Source organism: Podarcis bocagei, assembly GCF_964188305.1.
Source record: "Podarcis bocagei genome assembly, chromosome: 1".
Taxonomy (NCBI): Eukaryota; Metazoa; Chordata; class Lepidosauria; order Squamata; family Lacertidae; genus Podarcis; species Podarcis bocagei.
The window spans coordinates 42,743,211-42,766,572 of record NC_138125.1 but is presented as its reverse complement, the minus strand read 5'-3'; the positions used below and the strand labels follow the sequence as shown (position 1 = coordinate 42,766,572).

Sequence of the window (23,362 nt, the reverse complement as noted above, 5' to 3'; positions counted from 1 at the left end):
TGTCTCTCTGTGTGTGAGGGCTCCTTCTCCTTCTCTTGCTTCCCGTTCACTCTCCCTGCATCTCTGCGCTCCCCCTGCGACTTTAGAATTGACACTCTGTGTGTCTGTGAGGGCTCCTTTTCCTCTTGCTTCCGTTCACTCTCCCTGCGCCCCTGCAACTTTAGAATTGACACTCTGTGTGTTTGTGTGTGTGTGAGGGCTCCTTCTCCTCTTGCTTCCCGTTCACTCTCCCTGCGCTCTCCCAGCGCCCCTGCGACTATAGAATTGACACTCTGTGTGTCTCTGTGTGTGTGTGTGAGGGCTCCTTCTCCTTCTCTTGCGTCCCGTTCACTCTCCCTGCGACTTTAGAATTGACACTCTGTGTGTCTCTCTGTGTGTGTGTGTGAGGGCTCCTTCTCCTCTTGCTTCCCGTTCACTCTCCCTGCGACTTTAGAATTGACACTCTGTGTGTCTGTGTGTGTGTGAGGGATCGTTCTCCTTCTCTTGCTTCCCGTTCACTCCCCCAGCACCCCTGCGACTTCCAGCGCCCTGCGACTTTAGGGCCAGTTCTCTCTGTGTGTGTTTTGACCTCACTGCGCTTGTTGGGGGAGAGTGTTGGTCTCAATTTTTCTTGATTTGTCTCAGAGTGGTTACTATCGTGGTTTCCTTGCCGGGGAGGAGGGAGAGACGCAGAGCCTGCTTGTTCTAAAGGAGCAAAGCCGGAGAGGAGCCTCTCCTGCATTATTAGCAGCATCCTTCTCCACCCACCCCACGCGTGCTCCTTGTCCCTTGAGTGCTTTTCCTTCCCTCCCCACTTAAAACGTGGTTACAAAGCACGGATCCACATGGATCCTCAGGATTTTTGCACTGGGTCACCCCAAATTCACCATCAGATCACATAGCATTTCCATGGCTACAGCCTGCACAAAAAACACACACGCACCCACTGTTTCATGGGGCCGCAGTGGTGCAAAAACGTGGTTACAAAGCATGGATCCACATGGATCCTCAGGATTTTTGCATTGGGCTACCCCAAACTCACCGTCAGATCACATGCCTGTGGCCACAGCATGAACTACAAAAATCATACATCCACTGTTTCGTTTAGAATATTTTTTTCCTTGTTTTCCTCCTCTAAAAACTATGTGCGTGTTATGGTCAGGTGCGTGTTATAGAGCGAAAAATACGGTAGATGTTCAGGCTTGTTCACATTCTGGATTTCCCTACCCTTGAATACAGTATGCTTGATGGGCAGCTGAATGTATGAACTGAAAAGCAATTCTACAACAGTGTACTTCAGCATTCTTGTTTAATCAGGCTGGAAGTACAAATGTTGGCTTCTCTGTGCTATGTAGAGTTGACCTTGCCTCATTTTAGTGTGAAGTGTTTTCTCGTTATTGTAAGCAGTGTGTACTCAAGAACGGTGTAGAGACTACAGATAAGTTGAATATAATTTTGCAAGAGCACTGGGGAGAGATAGAGAAAGAAAATCAAAATTATAGTACGGTAGAAATAATAATTAAATCTTCATTCAAAACCTGCTCTTTCCTACTTGGAAGCTTTGAGAGTTTGCAAATGCTGCCTCTAGTCGTTCTCACCTGTGATTGATGGAGAATGCTGTGTTTGGCATTGCACATTCAGCATAGCCTAAAGGCAATGAGGTCTATGCGAACTGGAGGGAGTTTTTTTCTGTAATCTTGTCTAAATTCATTGTTGACACCTGAGAAAATATCTTATCCAAGCTTCCAGGTTTTAGTCAATGCAGATTTAGAAACTGTCAGTTGACATTTTAATTACAGTATGAGTTTCTCGCCCCCCCTTTTTTTGCTTGTTTGCTCATCGAGGAGAGAGCTTTTCCTGTCTTTGAGAATGGGTATGCTTACTGAATAATTATTTTGCTTTTTAGTATGCTGATACAGTGGTTTAGATAGTGTAGTTTTGAATACTGGTGTGAGTTGGATTAGGCTTGTACAATTACCCTGCTGAAACATAAGTTATAGATCAAGAACAAGAAAGATACAGAGCTTCCACTACTTTGGAAATATTTAGAAGTATTGGCAAATTCATTTAAAGGGATCAAAGGAACTGGATGGAAAGATAACTGTTATCTTTATATAAGGAAATAGTGAAAGAATAGAAATCTCTAGGTTGTATCCAATGAAGTAATCCTGTTAGCGCAAGGATGCCCACCTGTGCAGGGAAAATTCTCATCTCTCCATGTGCCTACATGCCCCAATTTATTTTGGAGGTTCCCACAGCCCTCTGGAGCAGATTTGGGGGACACACAGAGAGAGGAGAGGAAGAGAAAGTCCCGTTTTGCAGGCAAAAGTCATTGTGCTAATGGGACATCTTTGCCACAACCATCACATTTTAACTTTTTGACTCTTTTCCAAATTAGACACTTATGTATTTCAGTACAGTAACTATAGTATACTGTGGGGCTGATCCAGAAATATTGTGTCTTGTCAATAGTTGTTTATTTATTCAAAGTGTTTTTAACATGCTCTTTACCCAAAAGGACTTCCAGAGTGACTTCCAGAAATCTGTAGTAGGACAGTCCCTGCACTTAGGCTTCAATTATTAAAAAGTGTGATAGAAAATAAAAGACATGGAGAGGAGGAGGGGGAAAGGCAAATCTGGGCAACTTTCTTAAAGATCGAGTTCTTACAGTAGCAATCTGGGATGGAAATAGCTAAAAAAGAATGGCTGTCACTGTGTGACAGCTGAGGAAGGCCAGAGACTCAGCAGAGGCAATGGAATAGCTCCGCTTCTTTTCCCTGTCCTCTGCAACCCACTGGCGCATGTCCTGTGAAAATTTTCACTGTATTTCTATCACTTAAAAACATACTGCAAACTGCTTTCCTAAATTCCTTTGATTTAAAAAGTGACTTAGCGTATAGTATCAAAAGGGTGCTATTGGAGAGACTATAGCTCAGTAGTGTATGAGACTGCTGCCAGTTGGAGGAGATAATTTTAGGTTAGATGAACAGAGTCTGACCTGGTGTAAGGCGGGTTCCTATCTTCCTAAATTTCTTGGGGTAATGGACATGGGATAAATTTAAGAAGGTGTAAGTTACTTGACCAGGCAGTTTGGAGAATGAAATATACTTTGTTTTACCTAGTATTATACGGTAAAAATATTAAAGCAACCAAGAGAAAGATATCACTTGGAAACCTGGAGATTGTAGGACACCTTCCTGAATGAAGAGATTAACCTCTTTTATGTTTACAAGACCATGTGCTAAATTGGCTAGGCCTAGTCAGCGACCTTCATGGTTGAGCAATGATGTTCAGTGCTCCATCTATTCCCTGTTTGTGGAATGCTGTCTGCAGGGAGGCTCACCTGGCACCTAAAGATATGTAATATGTGTTCGGCTGATTAACATTATATGGCTTTTTAGTATGTACGAGGGGGGTTATTAGTTTGCTTTTTGCTTTTGTTTTATTATGTCTTTTGTATTCTCATTTTGTTTTTTTCTGTTGTGAACCACCCTGAGATCTTTGGATGAAGGGCAGTATACAAATTGCATTAGTAATAATAATAATAATAATAATAATAATAATAATAATAATAATAGTGATCTGTTACACCCCACTGTCTTGCAAAATGTTTAGATAAAATGCTTGTGAACTTCAGGTCTGACACTGAGATGATGCTAAATTGAATTATTGCTGTAGGTATGGTTATTGCAAAACTTTGGATGGATGGTAGGCAACTAAGTATTAATATATGATTGCAGGATTGCTAAAACAATCTTTAGAACAGCTGGGATTTTTCATTTGGCCAAACTTAATTTGCATTTCTGGGACGCGGGTGGCGCTGTGGGTAAAACCTTGCCAATCGCATGGTCGGCGGTTCGAATCCCCGCGGCGGGGTGTGCTCCCGTCGTTCGGTCCCAGCGCCTGCCAACCTAGCAGTTCGAAAGCACCTCCGGGTGCAAGTAGATAAATAGGGACCGCTTACCAGCGGGAAGGTAAACGGCGTTCCGTGTGCTGCGCTGGCTCGCCAGATGCAGCTTGTCACGCTGGCCACATGACCCTGAAGTGTCTGCGGACAGCGCTGGCTCCCGGCCTATAGAGTGAGATGAGCGCACAACCCTAGAGTCTGGCAAGACTGGCCCGAACGGGCAGGAGTACCTTTACCTTTACCTAATTTGCATTAGTCTGAGAGAATAGTGTTCAGAAAGGAAATTTAAGTATGCCTTATCAGTTAAAGTCTGTAGTAGTTTAAAATTACATGTTCAAAGTGTTATTTCTGAATGATAAGTTATTTTGCTAATTTTCTATAGGCAGTGCAAGCTTTAAACATGCAGTAGTTATTAATAGTCATTAGTAGCTATATAGTTATTAATAAGTATGCCCAACTACCTTTGGGCTCATAGAATCACTTTTGAGCCAGTGGAGGAATCTGCTAATGGAAGAGGAAACCTGCTCTCACAACTCTCAGTGCCCCCCTCCCCCAAAATATCAGCTCCAAGACTTGGTGAACCCTCCAGAACTGGTCTTTTGGCCTAACGTAGCCTAAGCCCTTTCTTAAAAATTGGCTCCACAAGTGGCTCAATTGTAGCATGGAACAAAATTTTACACGGTGCTTTCCTATCAGGATTCTAGTATTAAACATTATGGCTTAGAACTTAAATTGTTCTTTCATTTGTGTGTAGAGTGTGTGTGTGTGACTTCCACCAGCAACTCCCTTCACTTTGAGCTCCTGCACCCTACCTCTAACCATTCTCAAAAGTCCTGCCGAGAAACAGATTTTGGGTGGGCACCGAGTGCTTAGAGGGATGCGGGAAAGTCCTGGACCGTGAACTGTGTTCTGTAGACTGAAGAAAAGCTAGGATAGAAGTCTGTTAAAACTTCTGTAAGGTGTTAGTGAAAATGATGGGTCAAAATCTTGATGACGGTCAACTTACCTATGATAAACAGGGAGAGATTCTAAAAGTGTGGCATTTGAAAACAAATTTCCTACTTTTTCTCTAACGGCTGTACTTTATTTCAGTAATTATGAGATGACGCATTGTGCAAGGAGGCATACTAGATGATAAAGAGAATGAAACCTTGACAGGAATCCTTGACCCTGAAAAGGATGTAGGAAAAAATACACAATTATACAAAACCTAGCTAGAATATATGAACAACAGAACCTATAAACAAAAGCAAATTTATGTACCAGCTTAGAAAAGAATTCCTATTTATATGGAGGTGGCATGTATGTCTTAAATTTTTGCATCTCATCCAATTTTTTTAAAAGGCTTTTACCCAGGGGTCAGCAAGGTTTATGTTGCAGGGGCCAGATCGGTCCCATGGAAATCGCCTGCGCAGACGCGATTTCTGGTGCCGCGGAAACGAGTTCTCGTGCCACACTGCACCGGTTTAGCCCAGTGTGTGAATGGGCAACTCAGTTCGGGGGCGGCTTGTGGGCTGTTCAAACGACCTCCACGGGCCGCTTCCGGCCCATAGGCCTTAGGTTGCTGACCCCTGCTCTTAACCATTATAAAAATAAACTGAGCAAATAGTCTTTCAGTGATTTTCATCTGTTAAACATACATAAGATATATATACACAATAGATCAATAGACCCAATAGAGCATGGATGAGAAACCTTTTTCAGCTCAAGGGCCATATTTCCTAATGGGCAGGACAATGTCAAGAGATTTGGAGAGCTTTGGATCCAGCAGATCCAAACTCTCTCTTGATACACTCCTAGAATGCCCACCCTCATCAGAGCACCAGTGGCAGATGGGCAAGGTCATTTCTGTACTTCCGGGGAGTGGGCTTCTAAGAGTTTATCTCCCTCTATGCCCATGGAGTAATACCCTATTGTCCCTTCAACACCCAGGAACCACAGAATTGTGTCCCAAGGGTACAGGGCTAAATACCATTGCAAGGAACTAAGCCCCATTGAGCACTCTAGGATTGACTTCTAAGCAAATGTGTATAGGATTGAATTGTTAAGAAATTGACCTGAAACACCATACTCCTTAGACTATGGGAATTTTAGCTTTAGTATCTGGTCCTCAAAGTTGAATTATTTTTTTTAAGTATCTCTGCAACATACAGTAAACACAGAGGGGCTAATTCCCACACCAGCACCTGCAGATGGTTGGGAAAATAATCTTACAAATATTTGGCTTTGACAGCTTGCAAATTGGACAACCAGCTAAGTGGTTTGGCTGTGCTGTTTCCTTATGGACTGAGAAATTGCCACCTGAATGTTTATGAAGATTAAAGTATCCGAGCCACAGTACTTTTTATGAGAGAAAATGTCTTCTTTTGTGCTCAGGCAGAAGATGACTGGCAATTTACCTTGTAGGGTGTTTTATTTTGGCATTCTTACCTAGAAGAAAATATTGTTAGCTGATCATGTCAAAAAGCCTAGACATTTTCATATGACAACATAAAAGTAATAATAAAAAATATTGAAATAAGATAAACAATACTTCATGTATTTTTCAAAGGACCACTGTCCCTTTCCCCTCCATTCCACAAATTAAATACTGTAGAATTAAACATAAATTATATTATTGTAGCAACAAGATGTTTGCAAATACAGGAAAGGGCAAGTTACCATGCAAACATCGAGAACAATATAAATAAAAGTAATTGTTTTCTCTTTCCCCTCTGATTATAGGCCAAATAATATAAAAACTTAATTATATATAATATTATAAAATAAACTTGAACATTTATTGAGTTTAATCATATTTTTGCACTATTGCAAACTAAGATTTCTGACATAGAATCGAGCTTTTAATTCACATCCAGTTTTTCATACTGGCCTTCACTGTGTATTTGAGGCTAAAGGTAAAAAGCTCTGTTTAATTTTTGGTTATATCCCACATCCCCAGTTAAGAGATGCTGTTTGCTTCAGAAATAGAATGATAATACAAATGTAATCCCATCAGGTTTCAAAGCAGAATCCCATCTGTGTGCAATCATCTAATCTCTATAGAGAGAAAAAATGGATTGTGGACATTTCCATAGAATTTTAATCTATGCTGTTTTCCCATTGATGCATTTTCTGCAATCATTCTGTTGTAAGTGTCACAATGAAATAAATTGTTGGAAATATATATCCAGGACCTAAGGAGTACACATATGTGTGACAAGAATAGTAAATTTTGTTTCTGCACACTTTTAAAACATTAGAAATAAGTCATGTAACCTTTTGGGTTGAGATAAATTAGCCTGTCTCCTTGGAGAGGTAGTAGGGTTGGGCCCTCCAGCTGTAGTTTGAGTCCAGCTCCCATCAGTCACAAGCAGCATGGCCAGTAGTCAGGGGTTGTAGTTCTACAATGTTTGGGAGCTACCACATTGGTTACCCACGAGATGAGGATGTTCAGTAGATGAAGTCTGAACAGAAAACAAGATTCTGCTACAGGCAGTTGACTCTTTTACTTCATCTACTAATTTTAGAATGAGGGAGTAAGAGGCCTGTTCATATATTTTCTGGTAGCTGTACTACACTATCCATGCAGTTGCATCAGAGGGAGAGGAGAGACAGTGGGTTGTCTCCAACACAGCCACGTTCCATCAGCACAATAATTTCTGCATGTGTAACAGAATGTTCTTACCCTCTCCTTGCCCCCTTTCCTCCTAAATCTATTCTAGGGGTTCCCTCAATCCTATGGAGCAGATTTGGGGAGAGCAGGTGGGAGGAGGGGGGAATTCTGTTGTGTAAGCAGAAATGTTTGTGCCTGTGAGACATGCTAGTTGAATACCACCCAGTGAATCCCTCTCTATTGGCTTAACTGGGACCATCTAACGGGGGGTGAAAACATACTAGCCTCATCACTAGAGAAATGGTATGTGGTTCAGCTCATCTCTGTAGTTGTTAAAGGATCTGAGGTCTTTGATGATATTCCATGTATCAAAGAGTAATGAAATAATATAATGTGGATCTTCCCTTAAGGGATAATAAGACCCAAGTATTTTCCTCTTCAGACATAGAGGAATCTGACTCAGAAATAATCTGGTAAATAGGAATAGTGTCTGGCTTGGGGAGAGAGTGTTGTCCTGTGGTAGTGTTTTCTCATTCATAGATTTCACTGCAGGAGGAAACACTCAGCAGGAAAACAAACTGTATAGCACCAAGACTGAAAATATATCTGTGACATTCCCATAAATACACATCCATCCTAGAGTCAACATCATAAGGTAAATTTCTGTGAAAAAGAAGATTTTGTGTCACACTTTCTGGATCCTGAGCAATTGGAGCATGGTATCCTTAGGTCAAGGGAGCAATGTTAAAATGGTAGAATATAGGAGCTATATCTGAGGGATGATGGTGGATATGACACAGATGGTATTTTAGTCCTCTTAGTGTGCCAAAGGGTTGGGTGGGAGCTCCAAATTTAATGTCTAGCAATATGGAATGGTAGCATCCAAAATAATCCTACATTGGTGCTCAATCAGGGTTTTCTTACAATAAAGTTTATTCATGAGTACATTGAGAGAGTACCAAATTCAAGCTGTTGGAGCGAAAACAGGAACAACTGGATATCTCTGAGGGGATATGAAATGGCAGCTTCAGGGAGACCATGTGGTTACACCAAAGAAGTCCTGGTTCACTAGGAGGGTCAGGAGAGACTTAGACAAGCCCTTGTTTATCCCCTGTTCTATCTGGAACAGTTTACTGTAAGAGACTTCAGATGAGCTGAAAGGTGGAGGAGGAGTAATTGACAATGAGTCAAAGCACCTAATGCAAAAAAGCATCAAATGTCAATCACTACTAGGGCAGAGAATAATTGGGAGTCTAGGGTGAAACTCTCCAAAGAAGCAGCCTTTTCTTTCTTGGATACAAATCTACTTATCATACCAAACAACACTCCAATTATTTGAAGGGGCCCTGTAGATAACCTAGAGAAGAGATTATCTTATGGTTCAGTAAGTGGTTAAGAAACAGGAAGCCAAGGGTAGGAATAAATGGACAGCTCTCCCAAAGGTGAGATGTAGAAAGTGAAGACCCTCAAGAATTGGTATTTGGACCTGTCTTTTTAGCTTGTTCACTCATTATTTAGAATTAGGGGTGAGCAGTGAGGTGGCCAAGTTTGCTGATGAAACCAAATTGTTCAAATAGGGATTGCAAAAGGAGCTATACAAAGTGGATGAATGGTCAGTAAAATAGCAAATGCAATTCAGTGCAAGCAAATGTAAAGAGTTGTACAACGGAGCAAAAAAATCTCACATATATGGTACATTCCTGGTTAGAAATGGCAGTGACTGACCAGGAATAATACCTTGGGTTGTAATGGATAGCTCAATGACAAATTTGAATCATTGTGGGGTAGCTGTGAAAAGTGTGAATTGCATGCTAAAGATCATTAGGAAAGGAATTGGAACAACTCCTGCATGAGGAACGATTTCAAAATCTGGGGTGTTTTAAGTTTACAAAAAAAAGGTAAGGGAGGCATGATAGAGCTGTGCATGGTGTGAAGAAAAGGGTAGAGAGATCTTTTCTCCCTTTCTCATAATAGTTGAACGTGGGACTATCTAATGAAGCTGAATGCTGGAAGATTTAGGACAAAAGAACACAGCACATAGTTAAACGATGGAATTCACTCCCACAAGTTGTTGTGATGGCCACCAGCTTGGACAGCTTTAGAAGACGACTGAACAGGAGAAGGCAGCTCTCAATGACTACTAGCCATGATAGCCATGTACTGTCAGAAGTAGTATATGTCTGAATACCTGCTGGAAATCGTGAGTAATGTTGGACTCAGGTCCTGCTTGCAGGCTTCCCATAGACACCTGGCTGGCTACTGTGAAAGCAGAATGCTGGATTAGCAGTTTTGTATATGTTCTAATATAGAAGCTTCAAAGGATTCCCCTACTTTTAAAAGTTATTTGTGATTATTTTCACTAAGGCAGTGGTGTAGTTTGGGGGGTGGGAGAAGATAGACCAGGATCTACTAGAAGCTCTGAGTGATTTTTAGCTGGAAGCTGTCCACAGTAGCTAGGGGAACCCAGTCAGATGGGCAGCATGAAAATATATGTATATGCGCTGCACATGTGCCGCATATATTTACACCAATTGGCAGAAAACACTGTGGGCAACACAACGCAGAGTATTAACCACTATACGATCACGGCCGCACTATGGACAACGCTTCAAGAAGGGTGTCTCCATCAGCTCTTAGGAAGCGATCTTTCTGATATGGGAGGTGATCCTTGAAGTATCCTGGAGCCAAGTCATTCAAGAGCATAAAGGTAATTACTAACACTTTGAAATGTGCGCAGAAACAAATTTGCAACCAATACAGTTGTTGCTGGATAAGTGTAAAATTACCCCATAGGCACCCGTAACAACCTTGCTGCTGTTTTCTGGACCAGTTGATCTTCCAAATATTCTTCAAAGGTAATTCCATGTAGAGTTCACTGCAATAATCCAATTTTGAAAGATTTTCAGTGACTATTACCATAGCCAGGCTTGTCTATTTTTAAGTTTTGGAAGTACTTCTGAGGTTTGTATCATCAGCAGGTTCTAATCTCCAAGCGCTTTTCCTCCTTACCTTCTTCGGATGTTTTGCAAAAATTCTGAGTCACTCATCAGTCCTGAACTTGCACTGAATTTAGCTTTTGTTCTGAGTCATCGGGAATCCGATGTAAGTAAGAAGAATATTACTGTCAGGTTTGGCTTAAGAAAACAGCACAAAAATAAAGTGAGATTAGACAGTCAAAAATACATTAATTTGTTATTTTCAGTAGTTTCTTCATAATTCCTATAAATAGTATTTTGTAAAGAGTTGTATGTTTTTTGAAGGTTGCTCAAAAGTGCTCATATCCAACTAGTTTTGTTTAAGTGTAGAACTTGCTTGTTGAAACCCTTACTTTGTTTGGTGGGCATAACTTGAATTTATTTCATGGGAGGCTGGGAACAGTGGATTGGGTATTTCCTCTCACATGACCTCAGGCAGGAGCAAAGACTTGTGGGAGATAGGCACTTCCTCCTCAGTTTTTTTCTCCTACCTGACTCAGCAAGATGTTACGCCTGGCTCTCCTGCTTTTTCAGATAAGTTTTAATTTTGATCTCATTTTATTGTTGCATTATTTCCCCTAGTTTTCCTTAGTTTTAGCAACTGTCTTGAGTCTCTCTCTCTCTCTCTCTCTCTCTCTCTCTCTCTATATATATATATATATATATATAAAGTCTAAAAATAAAATTCATCCATCCCCACCCGTTTGTTTGCCTTAGCAACCTTTATTGATCTGATTTAAAGATAAATGGAGGAAAATCCTACCGGAGGCTTTTCACAATCGCAGCTCACTTTTAGTGACTGCTCCATATCACCACCTCAAGAGGAAAAGCCGTCCTCTTAAGTGCTGAAGTTGTAAGGAATTTTTACTGCGAAGATGACATCAGTAGAGTTTTGGCTAGTAAAAAAGCTGTGTTTCTTTTCCAAGAGAAAGTGGCAAAAGAGAGTTGAGAACAAAGAGACCAATACTTCATAACTTAAAAGATGTCTACTTATCATTCAAGGAAGATAATCCTGATGAAAAAAAATGTTTTTACAAAGTTTTGTGAACTACGTCCTAAAGAGTGTGTAACTAAATAGTTGTGGGATTCATTCAGTGTGTGTATGCACCTATCATCAAAACTTTAAACTCATGATGCAGAGTATGCATTTAAGCATGCCATATCAATAACTTTTCCTGAAACGAGTGTGTAACCTGGAGTCAGAAGAATGCATGCTTCACTGTTGTCCTGAATGCCCTAATGAATCTGTACTTCAAGATTTTCATATGGGGTTAGAATACTTTGAAAATAAAGAAACAGTTGTGTTTAAACAGTGGCTCCACACTGACTGATCATCCCTTGAAACTTTAGTAAAACCAGTTGATGAATTCGTTGATTTCCTGATTGCAAAATTAGTAGCTAACAAGGCACCATTTTATAACCAAGTCTCACAGAGTCAAAGCTTAAAGCAAATGAAAGCCGATTTGGATGATCAATGTTGTTTGATTTTAGCAGACTTTGCAGAAAATTACACCTGCATTCTTCAAGATGCTGTTCAAGATTTTCACTGGCATAACATTCAGGTTACATTACACCTATTTGTTTGTTTTTAATACTTTTATTTTGCTTTAAACAAGTACATATAAATGTAGACAACCAAAATTACAAAGGAAAATTCCTTAATAATAATGGAAAAAAACTACAAAAAATATCGAAGTACATGACACAGAACATAAGCAACTATGGGAAAGATAAAAGAAAAGAAAAAAGAAAAATAGGGGGGGGGGGGAGAGAAAAAGAAAAAGGAAGATGAGCCAAAGCAGGAAAGCTCATCTGTTGTACACTTCCGTCAAGCTCACAACAGATCATTATTCTTATCAATTCTCTCTATCTGCATTCCAAAGGAATCCCTCATCTTGGTATCAGGGAGCATTTCTCTATGTGGTATCATTCTAAACATAACCAGGTCTTTCTTGTTGAGCCCTTGTCCCCTAAATAATTATTTAAACATCCCTATTCTTCTTTCACCAATTTTTTAGGTTTATCTCTTATTGCATCTGTCAGCTTTGCAAGCTCCAAGTACTCACACAATTTAACTACCCATTCCTCTTTAGTGGGTGTATTTTTATCTTTCCAGTGTTTTGCCACTATAACCCTTGCTGCTGACGTTGCATACATAAATAGCCTAGTTTTATTTTTGGGAATATCATCTGAAAACTTTCCTAGTAAAAATTCTTCCGGTTTCTTGCTAAATGTAGTTTTTATCAATCATCTCTTCATAAATCATATTCCAAAATCTTTGTATCTCTAGACAGGACCACCACATATGGTAGTATGTTCCTATCTGTTCCTTACATCGCCAGCACTTGTTATTGTTTGATTTATTTATTTTTGCAAGTTTTACAAGGGTCAGGTACCACCTATAGTACATTTTCATAAGATTTTCCCTTATAAGGAAACAAGCCATGAATTTTATATTTTTAGTCCATAATTCATTCCAAATATTGGGTTTGATCGTATGTCCCAGGTCCCTCTCCCATTTTACTGTAATTTCTTTGATATCTTCCTCCTTTCTTTGCCAATTCAAAAGTAGTTTGTACATTTTTGAAAGTGTCTTTTGATTATTATGTAAAATATCCTTCTCCAGATAGGATATTTTTTTGTCAGATCCTTTGGTTCTTTTATCCTTTTCAAGGGCGGCTTTTAGTTGATAGTACATTACACCCATTTGTGATCTACTACAAATGTGAAAGTGAACTGAAGTCTAGGTCCATATGCTTCATCAGTGACTGCCATAAACGTGACACTACAGCTTTTTTCACATTTCAGAAGTCAGTGTTGCAATACTTGAGACAAAAACACCCACATTTAACAAATGTAGTTTATTTTAGTGATTGTAGTTCAGCACAATAAAAGAACTACAAGAACTTTATCAATCTGTGTTATCATGAAGAGGACTATAGCATGACTGCTGAATAGCATTTCTTTGCCACTGGCCATGGTAAAAATGTGTGCGATGGAGTAAGGGGAATGATTAAGTGCTTTGCTATGAGAGCAAGTCTTAAGAGAACTGTAGAGGGACAAATTTTGAATGCACTAGATTTATTTGAATTTGCTTCCAAAAACATAAAGGGAATTCAGGTGTTTTTCACACCATCAGCTGAGGTGGGTTCAAACGAAGAGTTCCTGATGGTATCATAATTCATTATCAGTAGGTGGCACCAGAGAGAATCACTTCTTCAAACCACTGGACAAAAGAACCCTTATGATGAAGTGGGTTTCAGTTTCTGACAAATCTTTTAAAGCCACTGTTGGTGATAAAACAAAAGAACTAGTCAATATTATTCCAGAAAGGTTTTATGCAGTTATGTATGACAGAAAGTGGTGCATTGGGAAGATACTAGACCGTTGTGTAGAGGAAAGGGATACTAAAGTTCAGTTCATGCATCCACCTGGTCCTTCACCAACATATTCTTGGCCAACCATGAATGACTCCTGGTGGGTGCCCTATATGCCAGAGGCATTCCAGTTCCTTCATAATCAACTGTATCAGGGAGAACATATGGCATAGACAATAAAGTCCACAAACAGGTGCAGAAATTGGCAAAAGGTATGATGTAACCTTTGACTACAAAGGTAAGTTAACAGTGAAATAATGCAAAAATAACTTCAGATGACATTGTAACATAAGAGGGTATAATTTTAACTATTCTCATGAATGTTTGAGTTATTTCAGGCTCAAAGAGACCTTAAACCTGTACAAAAAAAAATTGTAAAAAGTTTACTTCAAAATCAATTTATTTTATAACCACAAAAAACACCCTCCTTATTTTTAAAACATAACAAGTACATGGTTAGCCCATTCTACAAAAGAAGTATGATACATGTGTTGTGGTTTGTATGCTATGGCTTATCGAACCTACCGGGAATAAAATGACAAAAATTCACTTTGGTCGGTGACCCTTTTGTGTGGCACTTAATAACATTTTTGTACTTTATTTTGAAAAAGACCACAAATACCTTTATTTTGATACCAAAATAAGCCCAATTGGTTGAAAAATAAGCGAAACAGGAGGGTTTTTTCCAAACTGATGCAGAAATTGCATTAGCCTAAATTGCGCAAAAATCGGAATTTTAAAAACATTCTCCGGCACCCAATTTTGGACCAAAAAATCTCTTAAAAATAATTTGAGGTTATCTCAAAGGTATCTACACATAATTTTTGTGTGTGAAGAAAATCTGAATCGTGAGAACACGGTCAGGTGATTTGGTGTGGAATGACCCCTCTGCTAAATCAGACTAAAGGCTCATCTAGTCAAGTATCCTGTTTTCAACTGTGGTCAACCATGTACTTCTGGAAATCCCCAGAAGCAGAGTATAAGGCCAGTAAGCTCCCAATCGAGTGTTAAAACAATACAGCATTAAATATTAAACAAATACAGCATTAAATATTAAAAACATCCCTAAACAGGTCTGCCTTTAGATGTATTCCATAAGTCAGATAATTGTTTATTTCCTTCACATCTGATGGGAGGGCGCCACTGCCGAGAAGGCCCTCTGCCTGGTTCCCTGTAACCTCACTTTTCGCAATGAGGGAACTGCCAGAAGGCCCTCGGTGCTGGTTCTCAGTGTCCAAGATCTCCATGAACTTGACTAATATCCTAAAGGTATCTAAGACAGGGGCCTTCACCACATCTTATGGCAGTGAATTCCGTAAGTTAGTTATATATTTTATTAACATAGAAGTATTTGATTTGGATTCAAATTTAATTTTTAAGCTGTCATACTGCCTAAAAAGTCTCAGATATAACTTCATTTGGACCTTTTTGCTGAGAAATCCATTGAAACAAGCATTTAAAATAAAACAGCAGGTGGTGGAGCAGCGATGGTATAAGCTGGAGGCTATGTAACTAGATGGCACAAGTGGCACTAAATATACCAAAGCTAATTAACAGAGAGGATTATTTAGTGGTGGTCAAAAATTCTGGGTACAATTAAGTCAGTTTTGTTGTTTTTAAAGGGATTAAGTTCCTTGCTAGACAATATTTGCTGAAGAATATGGTAGCCAGTTTGCAAACAGAACTTCCTCGAAAGATTTTTATGACCCTCTTGACACCCTTGCAATAATATCTGCAAAATTAGCAAACTTTCATTTTGTGTCATATCCACATCATACACCCAAAGCATTTTTATAGCATTTAACAGTCCTGGCTTCTTCAAAGCAATCCTAGGAACTGTAGCTACTGGGAATTGTAGCTCCGTGGGTGGTAAAATGCAGTTTCTTCCCAGGGGGAGCCATGTCTGTTAAATTTGTAGAAATGTGCTTTAAATGTGGAAGTGGCATTAAATTGTTAACCATTAATGCTGTACAAGCTTCACTTACAAAGCTTGAAGTAGGTAACATTTGACAAGTGTAATAAAATGTATCTGAAAATCAGAGACAGCATAGGATTTTGTAACCCTTGAACTTGGGAAAACATGGTCTAAAGCGAAGGATTTTCTGTGCCTTTTAGGGCAAATGTAAAGGTTCATTCTTAACTAAGAACCATGCAAGGACATGGGATCTAGGGTTACTTCTCAGTTGCCAAGGAAATTGGCTCAAAAAAACACTGGAGGCAATGATAAATTTCTCATGTGTATTCTCCAGGCATAAAAAAAAATATTGTGCAGATAAAGTTCCAAACTCATATGATGATTCGACAAATGTCCAAAGCTTAGAAGATTTTCATTTTTCTGTTTTTAACACACTTGTTTCATTAATCAAAGGAATAAGGGTTTTAAAAATACATTCTTATTCCTTGTGTTTTCTCTATTTGATAGTGTTCTAAGCTTGAGATTTACAGCCTGGTGGAGCGCAATATGTTTGCTTTAGTGGCATGGCTTGTAAATGCAGGGCATTGAAGCAGAAATGTGAAACATCAGATGCACAACATCAAACTGCTCAGATATTTTAGGCTGCACCTCTGTTAATTATTCATAAAGAATTTATATATAGGTCTGCAAGCGCTGCTGATGCCATCAATAAGAAAAGAGTTGAGATGTGACTGAAATTGGTGGAGAGCAACTAGCCTCATAGGTCACCCTTTAACGTAATAAATTCCCATGTGAAGTCACATTTGCTTCTTGAAACTTAGAGTGATGGGGGCGGGGGGAATCAGTGTAAACATAGAAATCATTTCCCTTAAAATTAGGACTATGGCATTACCAGGCAGCACAAATAAAGCACAGCTTGTTATGAACTTGGTCTTACTAGGTCCCTTGTGTGTTTTAAAGTCATGTTTCTGCTGCTCATTTTCTTTGAGTTGAGTGGTGTTTGACTGCGCTGTTTCCTTCTAGAGTTCATATCTGCTTCAGAACTGCTAGTTTAAATTGGATTCAAGAATCCAAGGGTCTCATTGTTTAAATTACTTGCTCCTACAATTTGAGATCTCGTGTGCATGCTCTTCCTTGTCAAATATACACAGTGAAAATTAGGGGAAAGTTACTGAAAATTATATGAGTTACATTGAACTCTGACGTGCAAGTTGTGTGTGTATTTTAAACCCTTGAAGTAAGAGGCACTGGCAAGAATGGCTGCCTGAACTACTAGGAACTGGCAAAGAAAAATGTTATAACACAGAAAAATGTTGACCTGCTTGCCGTACACTGTGATTCTGTGTATAAGAAATTAACTGATAGTATTTGAAGCTGCAATTATGTGTCTGTTTATCTAGGGGCAAACTCCATTGAACTTAGTGGGACTTAACTTCTGGATAGACATGCATTTTATTTAACATTTATTTCAATATTCCTAAGCCATTCTTTTAGGGGCTCACAACATATTAAAAACATAAAATTCATTCATAACATAGTTACAAGCCATAAAACCACAATCTATAAAACACAAAAATCTATAAAAAAAATAATAGCAGCAGTAAAACCATGCCAGCAGAAAAACAGTATAAATAATAAAACAAGCAGATAAGCATAAAGAGTTTCAAAATAGCAACAGTTAAAAGACAGAACAATTAGATTATTAAGAAAAAAACAGTATGAAACAAAGGTATTCAGGGCTCGTTTATATATCTATGAGGAGCTCCAAAGTGCCTTCAAAGAGAGAGAAGCATTTCCCCCCAGCATTAGCTGTTTGAAACATCATAAATGTAATTGAGTGTGAAAACGAAAAGGGTGTTGCAACCTTTTAACCTGGATAACTTTTCCAAATCCTATGGGATGTTTATCTGTCATACACACATTTCAAATTTCGCTCTTCAGTCCAAAATGATTTCCATATCAGCTCTTAAATTATATCATACCAGAATGAAACAATAAAATAAGTAAAACTAGCAAGCTCCCAATCATCATGGTGGTGAGAGTGAGCAAACCAATTTGAGACCTCCTAATCTCACTGTGTACAGGGGGAGACAAAATCATCTCTCTTAGTAATTTTTGTGACAGATAAGTAAAAATGTAGCTAACATTTAAAATCTACCCACTTGGGAAATCTGTGTCTACATACTTAAATTCCTGTGTATTTCCCTCCCAGAAACAATAAGGACAACAAATGTTATATTGAAAAACTGTCTTGCCATCTGGATGATCATCTATGTCTTATGAATATTGCATGCCAGGTGGTTTGAGGGGGAGAATTTTCAAAGATGTTTGTTTTGTTCTGTATAGTATGGATGATAAACACATTCACTACATATCTAAGAGGTATAAAACGTGAGTCATTTAATCAAGATTATATATGTAAATATTGTCTTTTTTGTGATACTGTTAACTAGCAAGGGAAAAGTAGAGGCAACTGCCTGCTTGATGCTTGCGCAACTTACTAGAGCACAGCTGAGTCTCGTGTTTTTTCATTTGATTTTTGTTTTGGCTGAGAGACTTGGCGAACCTATAAAGGAAACCCATTTACTCCTAGGGTCAAATTATTTTAGATTCATTGTGTGACTAGCAGCCGTGTTAAGGGATCTTAAAACATTAATCCCAGCTGAGATCTGAACAACCCTCTCACCCTCCCATGTGCTGCAGCTAGCCTTTTTAAAAAGCTCTTTCTCTCTTAAAGGAAAGTCTAAAGAGCACGTGGGGCAAAACACAGCTGGAAAATCTCCACTAGTTTTCATAATTCATAAACACCAGGCTGTCCACTGTGTGCCACTAGTTACTCCCACATCTGATGATTTTTCTGAATTGAGTGGAATGAAGTTTCCTGGGCAAGTACCACTTTCTCTTGACAAGATATATTTCAGTCTGTATTCCCATCTTGAACAACACTTGGGAGGTCTCTCTCGAACGCTTACTGCAGTAGCTTCCCTTTCTTCCTCTTAACAGCTGTTGAACAGTCCAATTTTCACTATTGCTTCAGCTCCTGCAAGTGACTGTTTAAATTCTATCCTGCTGTATTATTTGACCTCTAACCAACTGTATGTGAATATATATCTTAATAGCTTTGTATCATTAATGAAAATAACATTGCTCTAGCACACATGTTGCACTGGGGAATGGCATGGTAACATTAACAAATAAGCAATACAAAGCAACTTGTTGAATACTGAGTTGGTTAGAGAGTTTGGAAAAAGAGACCTGGACTTAAATCCAGCCGTGAAACTCAAGTTACATTTGGCCAGCTGCTCACACACTCAGGCAAACCTGCTTCACAGAGTTGTTGTCGGGATAAAACAGGGAAATCTGGTTGCTCCATGCTTGCTAGGTTGCTAGGAACCCCTGTGTTCCTAGAAGCAAGAGTGAGAGGGGATAGACATTATTAATGTTACTAGTAGTGGGGAGCGCCTAGCAATGCTTGGGATTTTTAGAATAAAAAAATTATTGGGGTTTGTTTTTTAATAGAGAGTGTAATTTGTGAACTTGGACCCAACATGCCAAATAATTGGGAAAATGACACTAAAGTCACATTTTGGTCCTCCATCTTGATTCACAATGGTGCCTGGTATTCAATCATAAATGAAGATCCCCAGTTTGGGAACTCCAGCATGAGTTTGACCAAACTGCGGGAGGCAGTGGGAGACAGGAGTGCCTGGCGTGCTCTGGTCCATGGGGTCACAAAGAGTCGGACATGACTAAACAACAACAACAACAACAATTCTGAGTTTGGCGATATTGCAAGAGGTGACTGAATCTTTTCCAAAAAGTCTGTGAAGACATGCCAAAATGATGTTTTGGTCCGTTACCTTGTTTCAAAATGGCACCTGGCATGCAAAGAATGAAGAAGTCTGCCGCCTCTACCTCGGAAACCCTTACGCAGTTTGGCACCAATACCTTGCGAAGTGGCTGAAACTATGTACAAAAATGGACAGAGTCATGCCAAAGTGATATTTTGGTCTACCATGTCAATTCAAAAGGACACCTGTGTCCAAATGGCAACCAAGTCTGCTGCCCACCTGGGGAGCCCTCGTGCCAAGATTGGTGACGGTATCTCAAGCAGCACCCGAAACTATAAAGGACAAGTAGACAAATGGCCAGACAAGCCACTTTTGAAAATATATATTCAGTTCGATAGTTGGAGTGAAATGCATCTCTTGTGGTTTTGGGAAACGTAGCTTCTCTTTCCCTGTTATATTAGCCTTGCGTTTTCAACAGCTATTGCATTTTACTTCAGAGAGCAAAGGAAAACGTTGTGTTTACAAACATTTAATTGAAGTGCATTTAAACCATTTTGTTTTCAGTTCCAGTTACTTTTGCTTGGAATTATTATCTGTCAGTTTTTAAATTTGGAAGCATTCTCAGGCATTGCCTGATGGTTTATTAGTATTCATGATGTAAAAGGACATTCTTTTCAGACTAAGATAATTTTAAAAAGATAATTGGTTGGACTAACATTCTCATTAACCTAATTTGCATTAAATGTGCTTCTGTGAATTGTAGTTATTTTTTATTTTATTTGAGAAACTTGCTCTGTGGTTTTTTCTACTGCCTGCTTAGAATAATTCCCCACCGACTTTACTGGTATCATTGTGGATCAAGTGGTTTGAGGACACTAATATTTCTTTATTTAGAAGGCTTTATCATAGGGTCTGGCATAATTTACTCTGTTCATTTCAGTCTCATTGTGCCTAACTGGCTAAAGGAACAAACTGTCAGTAGTTCGGAGGCAAATATATTTCTCTAGTAAGTAGAGAAGTTCTCAATTATGCAATATAATACTTTTATATATACACTATATATTTTGGAAAGTCTGTCAGTTTTTTCTCTCTAGGTTCGGACGCCGCTTGAGATATCCTTGCCAAACTCAGCACAAGGGCTTCTGAGGTGGGGGTGTGTGTCTATGTCAGCACTTGGGTGCCAGGTGCCATTTTGAATCAATATGGTGGATCAAAATGTGACTTTGGTGCGACTGCACCTGTTATTTTTGCATAGGTTTGGTTGCCTCTTGAGGTATTATTACCAAACCCAGCACAAGGATTCCTGAGGGGCGGTGATGGGCTTTGTCACTGTTTGGACACCAGGTACCATTTTGAACTAAGATGGCAGACAGAAACAGTTATTGGCATGAAAGGCCCTAACTCACAAATTACACTATCCATTAAAAAACCCACAATGTTTTGGGGTTTCTCAAAAATCCAGGACCGCACCAACCACTACCTATGTTTCTCTGTGTGTGTATGTGTTTTTCCACCAGACAAGACAGCGAGACAAAACACTGAAGAAGTCAGGGCTATTCCTCATGGAACTTTGGAGTGTCAGGCATAGCCCTATTGGCTTTAGCCCAAACGTAGCAGAGTTTTCCTGCACAGCGAAGAAGCTAGTTGCGGCAGTAATGACTAGTCAGCTAGACTCAGAATAACTATTTACAGGATTTATTAAAAGGAAAAATAAAACCAGCAGAGTTTCTGCATACAAATAAAAGCAAAATGAACCCTCTCTTTCTCTCTCTCATAACCATACACAGCACTTCTAACTCCTAACACACCACACATCAAACTGTGCTAGCAATCCCTAGATAACAGAGTTGAGTGCTGCTCGTTAACCAATCAGAGTGAGTAGTTTCTAGGTCAAGCAGACCTGGGCTTTCTGCCAAGAGTAAATTGACTCCAGCTTGAGTTAATTGGTGAAGCTAGAATCTGCAAGTTTCCCACGAGAACCAATTAACAGAAACTGAAACCGAAACTGAACAATTCCAGCATGCTGCTTAGAAATGGTGATAGGTTGGCCAATTCAGACACAGGCTTGACTGAACTACAATAGCATTTTTGTAATTTAACATACTGTGATCCTAACTCTTCCACCAGCCACTTGAAGAGTATTTTAGTGGCTTGCAGGTAATGTTTCTATTTACAAAAGTTGGCCATTGACTTTCATAGACCTTCTGAGTCTGCTCATACTCGGCAGCTAAACACATTTTGGAAGATGAAGGTGTAATGCAGTATGTAAAATGCTGAAAGAAATAAAATGTTGAAGTAAAATCAGATTCTAGTTTTAACAGTCCTGTCACCTCTTATTTCATACAAACTGAACTGAAGTGCTGTTTTTAAATGCAAAACCTATCATATTGTATTACAATATTGTAGCCTTAATGGAAAATGGTTTTAACATTCACTCTGTGTGGTGCCTTTGGAAAAACGAGCATGTGTCTTAAGTGATTGTGGGAATTGAGTGCCAGTTACAATAGGTTGTATTTAGCGCATTTCTGTTCAATAGGGTTGTCTTGCACATAGATGTGCACAGACACACACAGGATATGGAGGGATGGGGCTGGGAGGGAACCTGAGGCAAAACAGAAGATTGTGAGTCTGAATCTTATTACCTCTGACTAGTCCTTATTCCCAGGCACTCCTTGTATTCTCCCCACCACAACATTTATAATTGCCATGTAGCTCCTGCATTGTTTTAGCAATAACAAAGGATATTTGTGTGATTGTTTGGGGCTTTGTTATTGTTCTAGGGTGTTGGCTTGCTTGAGCTTTCTATATTGATATACTGTTAAAATATGAGAATTCTTGATTTTTCATTCATGGAACTTTAATAGGTTTTGCTGTTTATTTGGCAAATTTATTGACACATGTGCCACTTTATTTCTAGGGGATTCCTTTACCCAGTTCAGATTTGCTGAAGAAAAGGAGTGGATTGCAGAAAACCTTTGTCCGAAACAGGTAATGGAGAACAACCTGTTCTTGAAAAGATTGCAGTGTGCATTTTATTTCAATTTCTGCAGGGCAGAAAAATTTATGCACAGCCAGTAAAGCTGGTGTAGCATTGTGGTTAAGCTTGTGAGCAAAGTCAGGAAGTGCCTGATTCAAACCTCACCTCCGTACAAACTCTGTTCTCTCCCAATATTGCCTCAGCCACCCCACCCACCTTTTCCAATTCAGAGATTATATTGCTGGCTTACTTTGAGGATTAGGGAGGTAATAAATGTAAAGTGCCTTGAACATTGGAAATGGTCTATATAAATGCCAGATTTTATTAAAACTTGGAGAATAAAAGACCCTGTAGAAAGCTATTAGGCAAAACAGAGTAGAATTAGCCACACATGCTTAATCTTCTCATGTCAACCTAGATAAATCTTCCTGTTCTAGAAAATATCTTGGTGAACGTGTAAGGCAGCCCCAATGCTAGTGCCTCTCTGCGATCTGTTGCAGTTTGACTGTGCACAAGATGGGAAGAGAGGGCTTTGTATAATCTCAACCATGATGGAATGGGAAACATGCAGAGGGTATTTAGGACTTACAGTTCTCTGAAATGCATATGGAACTCTAGTTTACTGGAGAACATGCATAATATGATTTCAGAAGGCGGTCTCTTGTGATCTGTGTCAGCTGGGTAGTCACAAGGTTGTCACCTATGTGGAGCACATTGCAATAGTCCATCTTCAAAGACCTGAATATTAGGCATTAGGCCTTGATAACATATGAAGGGCTGCAGCTTTCTCATAATAAAGTAATAAAAGGAGATTTTGGCCTTCTGGGTGTATAAAGATTCAGCAGC

The 23,362-nt window shown here is 39.3% G+C and overlaps 1 protein-coding gene across 1 annotated transcript in view; it reads left to right on the top strand.

Moving 5' to 3' along the window:
* Window positions 1-23,362, top strand: part of AVEN (apoptosis and caspase activation inhibitor) — a 104,517-nt gene that overhangs the window by 69,486 nt on the left and 11,669 nt on the right. Inside the window, exon 3 of the mRNA XM_081209709.1 lies at window positions 22,457-22,527. Coding sequence (XP_081065835.1) covers window positions 22,457-22,527 — 71 coding nt within the window. The remainder of the gene's footprint in view (window positions 1-22,456; window positions 22,528-23,362) is intronic.